We start from the raw sequence: 16,045 nt of genomic DNA, 5'->3' as shown, positions 1-16,045 counted from the left end.
AATGGCGTGGCTGAACGAAAACATAGACATCTTGTTGAAACAGCCCGTTCATTTTTATTGTCTGCTAGTGATCCTAGTGCCCTTTGGGGGGAAGCAATCCTTACTGCTGCTCATGTCATTAATAGAATTCCAACATCACACAATTTAGATTTGTCACCTTTTGAAAAATTATATGGGTATGTTCCTGTCTATTCTTCTTTGCGTGTTTTTGGTTGTACTTGCTTTGTCCTTCGTCTACATACAAAGCTTAATAAGTTAGTCTCTCGGTCTACTCTTTGTGTCTTTCTAGGTTACGGTATTAGTAAAAAAGGATATCGTTGCTTTGATCCCGTTAGTCAAAAATTGTATGTCTCTTGTTATGTTATGTTTCTTGAGCATATTTCATTCTTTTATATTCCGGCTAGTTCGCATAATATGACAAAGTCATATCTGCTTTGCATTGATCCTTTCAATACTGATACTGAGGAAGATTCACCCACAAATCCTACTAGTAGTTCAACTGAATCTGGTACTTTGGTTCCCGAGATATCCGCTCCACATGTTCCTCCTTCTGCCACTATTTAATTATCTCCTGAGGTTGCGGATGATCCTTCTCTCTACCATCGTCAATCCACTCGTGTTCGTAAGTCTACTAAACTATCGAATTTTGCTTACTCTTGTTATTCTCATTCTTTTGCTTCATTTGTTGCATCTATTCATTATATTTCTGAGCCTGAGTCCTATAGAGAAGCTGTTTGTAATCCAATTTGGCAGAGTGCTATGGTTAAGGAACTAACTGCTTTGCATCAGAGCCATACATGGGATATGGTTCCATTGCCACCAGGAAAACATATTATTGGTTCTCGTTGGGTATATAAGATCAAAACTAAATCTGATGGATTTATCGAACGATATAAAGCTCGTCTTATTGCTAAAGGATATTCTTAGGAGTATGACATGGATTATGAAGAAACATTTGCTCCTGTTGCAAAAATGACAACTGTTCGTACTCTGATGGTTGTTGCTTCTGTTTGTCGATGGAGAATATCTCAGATGGATGTCAAGAATGCATTTCTAAATGGTGATCTTCATGAAGAAGTTTATATGACACCTCCTCCTGGTATTTCACACAAACCTGGTGAAGTTTGCAGGCTTCGTAAAGTGCTTTATGATCTCAAATAAGCACCTCGTGCTTGGTTTGAAAAGTTCTCTACATTGATTACTTCGTTTGGTTTTCATCCTAGTAATCATGATTCAACATTGTTTATCAGATGTACGAGTGCATGTCGTATTCTTTTATCATTATATGTTGATGACATGATTATTGCTGGTGATGATTTTGATGGAATTGCTTCCTTGAAGTCTGAGTCGGCTCATTGTTTTGCTATGAAAGACTTGGGTATACTACGCTATTTTCTGGGCATTGAGGTTGCTTATTTCCCGAAAGGTTATCTTTTATCTCAGTCAAAGTATATATCTGACCTGTTTGAGCGTGCTCGTCTTACTGATAATAGAGTTGTTGATACTCCTATTGAGACTAATGCTCGATATTCTCCATCTGATGACTCACCTTTATCGGATCCTAGTTTGTACAGAACTATTGTTGAAAGCTTAGTTTATCTCACCGTGACTCATCCATATATTGCATATATTGTTCATGTGGTTAGTCAATTTGTTGTTGCACCAACTACAGTTCATTGGGCTGTTGTTCTTCGTATTCTCATATATCTTCAGGGCACTCAATTTCAAAGCATTTTATTTCCTTCTACGTCATCTCTTGAGCTGCGTGCATACTCTGATGCGGATTGGGCTGGTGATCCTACGGATCGTAAATCTACCACTAGCTTCTGCGTTTTTCTTGGTGATTCCCTCATTTCTTGGAAGAGTAAAAAGCAAGATGTTATTTCTAGATCTTCCACAGAAGCTGAGTATCGTGCCATGGCGTCAACTACTTATGAGATAGTTTGATTGCGGTGGTTGCTTGCGGATATGGGTATCTCTCTTCATCAACCTACTCCGTTATATTGTGATAATCAGAATGCTATTCAAATTACGCGCAATTCAGTTTTTCATGAGTGAACGAAACATATTGAAATTGATTGTCACATTACTCGTCACCATCTTCAGATTGACACCATCACATTGCCTTTTGTTCCTTCAAAGCTGCAGATTGCTGATATGTTTACCAAGGCTCATTCTGCTTAACGCTTTCGATTTTTATTTGACAAACTCTCAATGCTTCTGGCTGTAGCATCGTGAGTTTGAAGGGGGATGTTAGATTATATAATTTAGATTATATAATCTATTAGAATTATTTGTTATAGCCTTGAGGGTAATTTGGTCTTTTACCTTTTCAGTTTAGGATTTAGATATAGTTTTTTACATTTCAGTTTATGGTTTAGATTTTTTCTTGTAATTAACTATATAAGGCCTTGTACTCTTTATTTCTCAATTTAATTTAGATTCAATAATATGACTAATTTTTTCTTTCTCTTATTTTTTACAAATCATACATGTAGGGCAATCTTCATCCCTCACTGATCAGGCATCCATTTCGACGTCGATGTCAATATCCCATCGCATCAACAAGCATTTATACTTATTGTTGGCAGCAAAAAGATGAAATCGTCACCTCAACGACCCCTCTAGAGCGACCCCCCATAATCTAGAAGGGAGATAAATTACGGAGGACTTCACCCAACAATAACAACATGTGTAAGGAGGGTTAAGGCAACCAGTGGGACATTCCATATCCGCTGAAAATAAATCCTAGGTCTATTAGCAACAAATCATTTGTACTTATTGTTGGATGGTTTCAGGATGCACCTGGAGTACAGCGAGCATAGATCGAATGACCCGACATTGGGATAGCATCATCTTGGATGGATTCATGATGAGGATGGAGCATAATGGAGGACCCAAGCACAGATGAGTGCTCGGTCATGGATGATAGAGCTCCTTGTCGGATAAACTCCCTACCGGATGGAGCCTAGTGAGGTCTCGGCCATAGATGATAGCTCAGACAGGGATGATGGAGTGTATCACTGGATGATTAGATATTGAGGTAGCATTATCTCCAATGGAGTCATGATGCGGATGGAGCATTGTGGAGGCCTCTGGCATAGATGTTGTGGTAGCATTGTTGATATTTTTGATGGATCAACTGCTAGGGACCATTTTATGGATAATATTGATTAGAGGTTCCACGGGATTCACTGCTTATGGATTAGATATCAGCAGCTTGTGGTATGGAAGGTATTTGTGGACATGGGTGGTACAGTGAATGGCTTTTTGCGAGGTTGGTATATATATGATTCCATATGTTAGACAACTATTTCTTTCTGATACTTAATTAAAATTAAATAATTATCTTATGACATAATATTTTATAGTACCATTTTCTTGATGATATTTGCCCTGCCAAAATGTTATGCAATAGTTAAATCACACTTTTAATGGAAAATATATGGTATTTAAATTTCCATCTAAACGAAGGATAAATGTTAATAAATTTAAAATTATAAACCAGATTTAAAAAAAAAGTACATAAAACGCTCAAAGAATATTTAAATAGATTTATATGTATACCAATTCAATAATTGTATCTTTCCCAATCAATGAACAACAGCACTACAACTACTACTACTAATAATAATTAATTAAATTAAGTTATGATGTGAATTGAATTATACCAAAGCCGGTCCTGAATGGTCAAGGTGAGCTCATGCATCGGGCTCCACTTTCGATGGGGTCCATTTTTTTAATACTTTTTTAAGATTTTAATAAAACGTATTCATTGAAAATAAATTAAATTAAAAAGAGGAGCCCATTTCTTTTTTTTTTTTAAAAAAATATATTTTTAAAAATAAATAAATACCCATATTTTAAAAAATAAATTAAAAATATCTAATTATAAATTTTAAAATATTATAAATTTTTATAAAAGTATTTGAAAAATCCAATAATAGCACTTGAGGAGCACTTTTTTTTCCTAAAATCCTTAAATTTAAATTTATATGTTCGATTAATAAAATTATTTTTATTATTTTTTATATAAATATAAAAGACTTCTTAGTTTAATCGCCGACCCTTCAAACTCTACAGCTAGCTGAATTAAACCATATACAAAATCAAGCCCCTAGATATATTGACAGTAGAATCGAAAACTTGGACAATATTTGATCACCAACTGAAGAGAAGAGTTCGTCGACAAACTTTGTATGACCTCTTCTCAGTCTCCTCTCCCTCGTCATTCGATGACGTTACCATGTAAAACGTCATCAAATGCGTGATCTGGGCAAAAATACGCGTTCTATTTTGACTAAATAGATTTATTAAGAATATATTTTCTTTACCGACTAATTTAGATAAATCCAAAATAAAATTATGTTATTCCTTGTTTTTCTTTTGTATTGTTATAATTTTTTTTAATCCCATTTCTTACGATAGAGGTCAAAGACTATATACTTTCTCGACCTTTTGGTTATTATTATAATATTTATTCATGTAACACGTGTCTATGATCCCTAATTCTCAATTAAAAATGACTCATGCTTAGTCCTGACCGATCAAATAAGAGACGGACTTGGTAATCCATAAAATTAAAAAGCGCAGAATGAACATCTATAAATTAAAGCCCTGAGCAACAACACCCATGCCATACCAGTAATGTATTATATGAACGGAGATGGAGCAGAGCAAGCAAATAGGAGATGAAGAGGCGGAGGCGCAGCGGCCTAAGCCTGAGGTCACCGATGAGGAGGTGGACGAATTCTTCTCCATTCTCCGTCGGGTGCACGCCATATCCAAGACCTTCGCCGGAAAAGGCAGTGGTACCATGGCCGGAGCAGAGGAGACGAACACAAAGGCCGCGAAGAGGAAGAAACCGGCGAGGCAGAGGGCGGATGTGGAGGGGAGGAAGGCGACGTCTAGGTGGCGGCCGACGTTCATCTTGGAGGACTTTCGGGTCGCCGGCGAGGCCGACGCCGCCGCTAGCTCGGAGACAGCGGATCTGACTCTGGATTTGGACTCGGAAGCCGTCTCCGAAGACGTACGGTCGATAGAGAGCGTCGTCGGTAGCGTTGACTTTGAAGATAGCTCTCCGATAGATCGTATTCATATCTGCCATGACACAATCAATATAATTCCTTAATATATAGTACAAGTTGCAGATGATATCGAGGTATTCTCAAGAGTAATCAAACATTAAAAACAAAGTAATTATGCACCTTAAATCGTGAAGCTCTAAGACTTAACTTACAAAAAGTTCAACTCTTCTTTAATTAACAGCAATACTCTCAGTTTTCCTAATATTCTTCCATCAATACGGAATATCTCTCTCACTCTCTCAAAAAGGAATTATATTAAGTCTATTATACGTATTTTTGCGATTCAAATATGTGATCACATGATAATAATTTTATCATTAAAACTTTTCTTCTAAAAATAAAATAAAAGTTTTTGGACAGAAATAAAACTGAAACAGAGGACAGTAATTTTTGGTTGCAATTGTGCGTCACGAAGTTACAGTTGGCCTTTCAGATGTCCAAGATGGGACCCATCTTTCAAATGGTTTTTCATTGACTTAAGAGGATGCCCATTAATTCTTGACTTTTGTATTGGCTTAAGTCTTGTCATATAGACAAATTGCACGCACCTTAAAAAAATTGTTTGAATGGCGAAGATACTTTAAGGATGTAAAAGAATAGAAGGTATTTCATATGTAATGACATAATTTTTTTTTTGGTAAAATGTAATTTCTGATTTCAATCATTCTGTTTACTTTTCCTTTTGGCTACCAAAATACTGGTAATGAGGCTTTTTAGTAATGCCACTATGAGAGAATTAAGGTTAATGTACTTGAGGGTGAAAAAAAAAAAAGAATAGTGGCGAATTTGAAATTATTTTTTGATATATATGAATATATATACACACACACAATTAGATGCAAAATTAAAGTTGGGTTGAAGATACAATGAGTGGAATGAATAGGAATAAGTTTATTTGCTTTTAATTTTATTCTAGTTTTTTGGCGCATTATTTAGAATGAAATGATTATTCTAATGAATGGTTATTCTAGTTCATCATCTATATAACCATATTAAATGTTAGTTATTATTTTAAAATATAAAAATTTAGATAAAATGAAAAAAAATCAAGTAGGTCAAATTAACAATAAGTTCGTCCCAAGCGGAACAAACAAACTTCACAAATTGAAGGGATGAAATAGGTTATACTATTAGAATAAAGTTTTTTAAGAATATACAAGGGTAAAAATTAAAATGATACTCCAAATTAATAAAATGGTCAAAGAGCAACCCTTTTCAAAAAAGTAAAAAGACTTCTAATGCATTTTATTGGAAAAGAATTTAAAGTTAAGTCTTGAGATATGATGTATTTAAATACATAAGTTATTTAATAAGAAAGTCTTATTAAATCAGATAAATTAAATACTAAATAATAGGAAGTCTTAGCGGATCAAGTAGATTAAACACTAAGTAATTAAGAAAGTCCAAATGTATTAGTAGGACAAGACATTTGACAGGACAGACTTGATGATCGAACATCGAGTTAAAGAAAATTCTAATGGTTTAGAGGATCGATCAGATAAAATTTAAACAAATTAATTGACCAAGTGTTTGATGGTAAGGTACTAAGGTAAGTAAAGATAAGTTCTGTAGAGGTTAGTGAGACGTCTCCTAATCTTGGGACAAAGTTAGCGTTGATCCGAATAAGAAACCAACCCAAATTTCGAAGTTGAAATCAAACCATTATTTAACTGTCGTGCTAATGTGGCATCCCATCACTACAAAAAAACACACATTTGGGGACAAAAGTTTGGAATGAAAAATATTCGTCCCAAAATTGGGATAACTTTACCAACGAAAATAAATTTCGACCTAAATAACCAACAAATTTTGCAACAAAAATATTTCGTTTCAAGTTTGCAACAGGAAAAAAATTCGTTGCTAAATTTGTCCCGAAATCTGGAACGAATTCAGAATTCATCCCAAATTTAGGGACAAATCCTGGATTCGTCCCAGATTTTGGAACGAATCCAGGATTCGTCCCAAATTTTGGGACGAATCCAGAATTCATCCCAAAAATGAAATTATTTTTTAAAAAAAGACAATCAAACACCGAAGGCTTATATCTTGACCTAGAGACATCGAAATTTCATGAAAAAAAGTTTTTATACGTTCGTATCGTTGACCTGATCGTAAATATATCATCATCCATAATTTTTAATTAATATTTTCAGTGATTCAAATTTCAACACCAAATTAGGTCAAATTGAGATTAAAAAATTCCAAAAATAAATATATTTGGTCAAAAATATTTTTATGATATATTTACGATCAGGACAATGATACGAACGCATAGAAACTTGTTTCATCAAATTCCTATGTCTCTAGGTCCGTATTTAAGGCGTCCCATTTTGTTCTATTTTTTAAATAATTAAATTTTTGGGACGAATCCCTGGATTTGTCCCAAAATTTGGGACAAATCACTAGATTCATCCAAAAACTGAAAATAATTTTTAAAAAATAAAATCAAACACCGAAGGCTTATATCTTGACCTAAAGACATCAGAATTTCATGAAATAAGTTTCTATGCATTTGTATCATTGACCTGATCGTAAATATGTCATCATCTATAATTTTTAATTAATATTTTCAGTGATTCAAATTTTTAACACCAAATTAGGTCAAATTGGGATTAAAAAATTCCAAAAATAAATATATTTGGTCAAAAATATTTTTATGGATATATTTATGATCAGGACAATGATACGAACGCATAGAAATTTGTTTCATCAAATTCCGATATCTCTAGGTCCGTATTTAAGGTGTCCCATTTTGTTTTATTTTTTTTAAAAAATAATTAAATATTTGGGACGAATTTCTGGATTCATCCCAAAACTGAAAATAATTTTTAAAAAATAAAATAAAACACCGAAGGCTTATATCTTGACCTAGAGACATCGGAATTTCATGAAACAAATTTCTATGCGTTCGTATCGTTGACCTGATCGTAAATATGTCATCATCTAAAATTTTTAATTAATATTTTCAGTGATTCAAATTTTTAACACTAAATTAGGTCAAATTGGGATTAAAAAATTCCAAAAATAAGTATATTTGGTTAAAAATCATAAATATGGATATATTTATGATCAGGACAACGATACGAATGCATAGAAACTTGTTTCATCAAATTCTGATGTATCTTGGTAGATATTTTTTAAAACATATATAGATTCCTACTAACTAACAAGGTGTTATGCAGCGAATGGTTGTAAATTAGTGTTCGAAAGCTTAAATATGGACCTAAAGATATCGGAATTTCATGAAACTAGTTTCTATACGTTCACATCGTTAACCTGATCATAAATATGACATCATCCATAATTTTTAATTAATATTTTCAGTGATTCAAATTTTTAACACCAAATTAGGTCAAATTGGGATTAAAAAAATCTAAAAATAAATATATTTGGTCAAAAATATTTATATGGATATATTTACGATCAAGACAACGATACGAATACATAGAAATTTGTTTCATCAAATTCTGATGTCTCTAGGTCCGTATTTAAGGCGTCCCAGTTTGTTCTATTTTTTCTTAAATAATTAAACTTTTGGGACGAATCTCTAGATTCGTCGCAAAATTTGGGACGAATCCAGGATTCGTCCCAAAACTGAAAATAAATTAAAAAAAATAAAATCAAATACCGAAGGCTTATATCTTGACCTAGAGACATCAGAATTTTATGAAACAAGTTTCTATGCGTTCGTATCATTGACCTGATCATAAATATGTCATCATCCATAATTTTTAATTAATATTTTCAGTGATTCAAATTTTTAACACCAAATTAGGTCAAATTGGGATTAAAAAATTCCAAAAATAAATATATTTGGTTAAAAATATTTTTATGGATATATTTATGATTAGGACAATGATACGAACACATAGAAACTTGTTTCATCAAATTCCGATGTCTCTAGGTCCGTATTTAAGGCGTCTCATTTTGTTCTATTTTTTTTAAATAATTAAATTTTTGGGATGAATTTCTGGATTCGTCCCAAAATTTGGGGCGAATCCAGGGATTCGTCTCAAACCTGAAAATAAATTTTAAAAAATAAAATCAAACACCGAAGGCTTATATCCTGACCTAGAGATATCGGAATTTCATGAAACAAGTTTTTATGCGTTCGTATTGTTGACCTGATCGTAAATATGTCATCATCCATAATTTTTAATTGATATTTTCAGTGATACAAATTTTTAACACCAAATTAGGTCAAATTAGGATTAAAAAAATTCCAAAAATAAATATATTTGGTCAAAAATATTTTTATAGATATATTTACGATCAGGACAATGATACGAATGCATAGAAACTTGTTTCATCAAATTCCGATGTATCTTGGTAGATATTTTTTAAAACATATATAGGTTTCTACTAACTAAAAAGGTGTTATGCAGCGAATGGTTGTAAATTAGTGTTCGAAAGCTTAAATATGGACCTAAAGACATCGAAATTTCATGAAACAAGTTTCTATGCGTTCGCATCATTGACCTGATCGTAAATATGTCATCATCCAAAAATTTTAATTAATATTTTCAGTGATTTAAATTTTTAACACCAAATTAGGTCAAATTGGGATTAAAAAAAACCAAAAATAAATATATTTGGTCAAAAATATTTTTATGGATATATTTACGATCAGGACAATGATATGAACGTATAAACACTTGTTTCATCAAATTTCGATGTCTCTAGGTCCCTATTTAAGGTGCCCCATTTTGTTCTAATTTTTTTTAAATAATTAAATTTTTGGGACGAATCTCTAGGTCCCTATTTAAGGTGCCCCATTATTTAAGGTGCCCCAAATTTGGGACGAATCCAGGGATTCGTCCCAAACCTGAAAATAAATTTTTAAAAATAAAATCAAATACCGAAGGCTTATAACTTGACCTAGAGACATCGGAATTTCATGAAACAAGTTTCTATGCATTTGTATCATTGACCTGATCATAAATATATCATCATCCATAATTTTTAATTAATATTTTTAGTGATTCAAAGTTTTAACACCAAATTTGGTCAAATTGAGATTAAAAAATTCCAAAAATTAATATTTTTGGTCAAAAATATTTATATGGATATATTTACGATCAGGACAATGATACGAACACATAGAAACTTGTTTCATCAAATTTCGATGTCTCTAGGTCTGTATTTAAGGCATCCTATTTTGTTCTATTTTTCTTAAATAATTAAAATTTTGGGACGAATCCCTGGATTTGTCCCAAAACTTAAAATAATTTTTAAAAAATATAATCAAACACCAAAGGCTTAAATGTTGACCTAGAGACATCGAAATTTCATGAAATAAGTTTCTATGCATTCGTATCATTGACCTGATCGTAAATATGTCATCCTCCATAATTTTTAATTAATATTTTCAGTGATTCAAAATTTTAACACCAAATTAGGTCAAATTGGGATTAAAAAATTCCAAAAATAAATATATTTGGTCAAAAATATTTTTATGGATATATTTACGATCAGGAAAATGATACGAATGCATAGAAACTTGTTTCATCAAATTCTGATGTCTTTAGGTCCGCATTTATTCATTCTATTTTTTTCCTCTTTTATTTAAAAAAATTTAAATTCTGGGAAGAATTCCTGAATTCGTCCCAGATTTTGGGACGAATCCAGGATTCGTCCCAAACTTTGGGACGAATCTAGGGATTCGTCCCAAATTTAGGGATGAAATTGGGAACAAAAAATATTTGATGCTAATAACCCTACATCTACAACTCATCCCAATTCTTTTTTTCTTCCCCTTTCCTTTCTCCCCCGTTCCCCCTTCCAACCTGCGATTTCCAGGGTTTCGGCCACATCTTCGACCGACGACGGCGTGATCTGCGACGACCGCTTGATCTCCGGCAATGGAAGGTTTTCGATTGGTAAGCTACTCTCGGATGTCCCTCTCTCGGCGACGACGCGGGCTTCAACGCGTCGGGGGGGCTACCTGGCCGCCACCAGGAGCTGCCTGACCGTCGCTAGGCGCTGCCTGGCCGCCGCTAGGACCTGCCTGGCCGCCGCCAGGCCCTGGCTGGCCGTCGTCTAGCCGCTGGCGTGGGCCTTGCCATGGCTAACCGCCGGCGTGGGGCTTCTGAATTTTTATTTAATATTGGGAAGTTACTGCATGAATTGATAATGTTGTTTAATTTGTGCAGGTCTCATTTTGGCTTGATCACAGTGTAATTGAAGACAGTTGTATTTGTTGACCTCTTATCGGTATTCTTAAGTTCATTAATATGTATTTAGTGATTTATATATAAAGTTAGCTTTAAATAATTATATTATAGTTGATTAATTGTGTTCCTTCTTTTTGATTAGCTGTTCTTTGTTGTTTTGTCTTCAATGATAAGATTTATCTGTAGTAACTTTTAATAATGTTTAACTGAATAGCTGAATTCAGGTAAAATGCAGAATGAGCGAAGTTGGATGTATAACAAGAATTTATCTAATCGTTAGGGGTTAAATCTTGAGTTTATCATTGGCCTGAGGTAATTTTTGAATTTTGCATCTAGTCAAGTTATGTATATGGATGGCAAGAAGATAAGGTGTGCGTGTAGAAAATGTCGCAATGGGAAATTTTTACCCACCGATAAAGTTGAAGAACATCTTTGTAGATTTGGTTTTACTCCGAATTATTATAATTGGACAAGTCATGGCGAACCATTCATATCTGATGAGGATTATGGACGGAATTTCCAAGCCTCTGCTAGTGGGGATCAGAGTTATTATGAACAATTCAATCCATATTAGAGGATGGTAATTGATGCAAGCTGTCAGAATTATATTCCTGAGATGCTTGGTGCAAGTTCTAGTTTTCCTCCAATAAGTGAACAAATGTTTGCCACTAATACATTGCCATTGGAGGAGCCTGATGTACCAGGTCTGGATGAAATATATTCCAAATTTCAAGAAGTATTGAGTGCCGTAAATGAACCATTATATTCCGGTTGTGACAGTCAGACTAAATTATCTCTTACCTCCAGACTATTAAATATAAAGGCAGATCATAATATGTCGGAAGATTGTTTTAATGATATTGTTCAAGCGTTTGACGATACATTGCCACGTGATCACAATTTGCCTATTGATTTTTACAATATGAAAAAACTGGTGAAAGATTTAGGGCTTTCGGTTGAAAGAATTGATGTTTGTAGAGATGGTTGTATGTTATATTGGGGAGATGATGCAGATGTAGAGGTTTGTAAATTCTGTAATCAAGATAGGTATAAGACAACCAGAATGAGTCAACAACGACGTAAATCACACAACCAGTTGTTTTATTTACCTTTAACTCCTAGGTTACAAAGATTGTATGCATCAAAGGCAACTGCGGAACACATGACTTGGCATGCAACTCATCAAACAGAAGAGGGTTTAATGTGTCATCCATCAGATGCAGATGCGTGGAAAAATTTTGATAGAAAATATCCAGATTTTGCAAAGGAGACTAGAAACATTAGATTATGTCTCTGTGCTGATGGATTTGCTCCATTTGGTAAATCGGGAAAAATTATTCTTGTTGGCCAGTTATCTTAACGCCGTATAATCTTCCACCTGAGATATGCATGAAAACACCTTATATGTTTTTAACATTGGTTGTACTAGGTCCGCAAAATCCAAAGAAGTTAATAGATATTTATATGCAACCCCTGATTGTCACGCCCCCAAAGGAGTCTCTGCCAGACTAAAATCCGATAGCATCTCCCCTGTACCGGTGACAATCTGAAGCATCAATACAAGCAAAATACATCAGCCACATGCGGCTGGAATATTTATATACACAACCACGCAGTTATAATAACATCCCACTCGGCTGGAATGAAACAATTACAACCATGCAGTTATATATAAAGCAGCCCACACGACTGCACTAGAAACACAGCGGAAAAACGAAGGAAAGCCCACACAAACCAAATAAATACAATGCATGCCGGCATGGCTTAAACACAAATATAACACCAAAACCATAAGATAGCCACATGGCTACACATAAATACAATGCCAAAAATAATAAAAAGATATACAAAAGAAAACAAACACGATCTTCGGATGTGACGTAGGACCTGGCAGACAGGATACTCCGAGCGACACCAACCATCTACAAGCTACCTGAAAACATAAATGTATACATGCGGTGGTGAGTATAGGTAACTTAGCGGGTAATAGACAAGATAGTGCATGGTCCATAAACAAACATGGAGATCAGAAGTATACAGTCTCAGTAGGGAATAAAGAACATGATCATACTATCATAATCAATGTACCTAAATATATCTGACATAATAACCTGATATATAAACTGTACAAACCACAACTAACATAATGACAGATACATACCCAATCTAGAATCGACACATGGTATAATGATCAGTAAATTCACCGGATCTGCAACAGATATACCCGTGACACATGCGCAATATAAGTACAACTACATATACATGTAAAATAAATGACATGTATGCAGCATGACAACCAAATGCAACAACCATATCTCAATCAAGTGCAACAACGACAATCACATGCAACTAGTATCTACTACGCATGTATGCAAATGCAAATGCACCGCGCATCAAATGCAGGAATAATAACTGCGTATGCATGCTCCATGGTCACCCTGACACCTCTCCGGACACCACGACCCCAGTATGGCGAGAAGCTTGGGTCCGTGACAACTATACTACCCTCCAGCCCACTATATAATGGTTGAGGCGGACAGTCCACTAGTAGCTATCTAGCTACATAGCATCAGGGTCCCTGACTCCTCACAATGCCGGATCTCACTAAACCTCGTGACCGGGTGGCACGACAGGACGAGCGATAACTGCTCCAGCTACCACTACTCATGAGTGGCCGAGTGTGCGGCGCTAAACCAAACCGATGACTCTCTCAACCACAAGGGAGACAATGGTCATCGGATGCAATGAATGATGAACATGATATATATATATATAATCATCATCCATGTAACAACCCCAAACCTCATAAATACCTCCAACAAGAGTATAATCGTCATGATACCTCCATGTATCCCACCAAACATATGTACACACTACACATGTATAATTAACCAAAAATCTCCAATAATCCCACCAGACACATGTAGCAAAAATATAAGTACAATCAACATATATCCTCCAGTAAAAACACAACACATGTGTATATACCTCAAACATACAATCAACACAACTCCTCTAAAAGTACATGACAAATATGTATGTACACACCACATGTAAATGCACGGTCAACAAGATGACTCCTATAACACATACCCACCTATGTACAATCCACGTCATATACCCAATCAGCATGGGAATACCAACAACCCGACAATCCCTAAAAGACATACTCTACAAGTGTAATCACAACAGAGTAGATATCAGGAGTAGAGACTGTATATGATATAACTAGGACATCTCACAGATCAAACATAAGTATCAAGCAGGAAGGCAACCAACAAATACGATATAAGGAAAAGCAGCCTAATCCATCACATAAAATCATGCACTAAGTACAAGAAAATCTACATAGAGGCCAAGGAAGATATACCCGCCTTAAAGACGTAGATCGTGTCCGAGAATCCCACATCGAGACGCTCATCTCAAATCCAAGTCCTGCGATCAATCAATAGATATATTTTATTTAGCTAAATCCATATGAATTAAATAGCTAAATAAAAGCTCTAACCCAATTAGGATCACTCCAATCAAATCTGATATCCGATTAATCCTCCAACTAACCTTAACCATAATACAACCTAATTAGATTAGGTTATACATGATACATCTCCAAAACTCCTCTAAATCAACACATCATTTAATCCAATAACAAATCTCTATCATAAAGCTACAACAACCTAACATCATCATCAACAACTAACCAAACCACTACATCTGATAGCCCAACCAACAATCAATCCAATAGTCCAAAAAATGATCATATAACAATCTATATTAACCAATCATCATATCCACAAATTCCAACCTAATACAAACCTCAATCAATCCAATACATACCAATAACGATCATGTTTAAATCCACCTAATGATCCAAATCCAATACGATAATAAATCCATTCTTAATCCAACTCCTTCTAAAACCAAACATGATCCACCACCATTAATTTCTACAATTCATCTCCACTAATCCAACCATCAAACCCTTACATAAATCTAACCTACAACAAATCCAACGATTCTAAGAATAATCATGCAAGAACCCATTAAAACACCTAATCTAGCACATACTAATGAAAATAATGGAAATACATCACTGGAAATCACCTACCATGAGGTTTTAACAGAAATTCAGTAGCTCCCAATCCAACAAACCTCTGCTCGATAACTCCCAAGGTAGTCCTACACCAAATTCTTTCAAGAATCAGTCCATGAAGCAACTGTACAGAAATGAATTCACTAGAACCCTAACAAACAAAACCTTATTTACCTCAAATGGACCTTCACCACTTCACAAAGACTTCAACAGCTACAAGAACAACCAAGAATCAAATCTCTACATCCCAAGTCAAAAATGGAGATTAGATCACTAGAAAACTAATACTAGCCTTACCTTACACCAATTTCTGCATCGACAGTCCGTCCACAACAAGGGTCAACAGCCGATCAACGTCGATGAGAAAGGGGAATTGGAATCCAGTGAAGTGGACCTCCCTGATCCAAACTCCGATGACGAGGAAGCGCTAGACATCCATAAGATACAATTAGGGCTCGAATCTCCCCTCCCTCGCCAGGCCCTAGTCTCGCCGTGCCCTAACTTCGTCGGATCATCGTCGATTGCCCACAAGAAACTATCAAGGAAGCGATCAGTCCACTGGAGAAGGCTTGGACTGTTGATGCGGGAAGCATCCGACGATCGAACTCGTGTTTTGATAATGGCAAAGGATTCAAAGTTAAGGAACCTTGTGATCTAACAAGACTGCTTGAGTATTTCAGGAAAGTCCTAGC

The 16,045-nt window shown here is 34.9% G+C and overlaps 1 protein-coding gene across 1 annotated transcript; it reads left to right on the top strand.

Moving 5' to 3' along the window:
• The first annotated feature begins 4,600 nt into the window (after positions 1-4,600).
• LOC122040075 lies at positions 4,601-5,151 on the top strand. Its single transcript, XM_042599440.1, has one exon. The coding sequence runs from the start codon at positions 4,667-4,669 to the stop codon at positions 5,129-5,131; it is 465 nt and encodes a 154-aa protein (XP_042455374.1). The 5' UTR covers positions 4,601-4,666; the 3' UTR covers positions 5,132-5,151.
• Positions 5,152-16,045: the final 10,894 nt, after the last annotated feature.

This window comes from Zingiber officinale, chromosome 2A (assembly GCF_018446385.1).
Source record: "Zingiber officinale cultivar Zhangliang chromosome 2A, Zo_v1.1, whole genome shotgun sequence".
NCBI lineage: Eukaryota > Viridiplantae > Streptophyta > Magnoliopsida > Zingiberales > Zingiberaceae > Zingiber > Zingiber officinale.
This window is presented reverse-complemented; position numbering and strand designations above follow the sequence as displayed.

Excerpts from the sequence above, each read along its gene's own strand:
- LOC122040075 (XM_042599440.1), top strand. The coding sequence starts at position 4,667 with ATGGAGCAGAGCAAGCAAATAGGAGATGAAGAGGCGGAGGCGCAGCGG.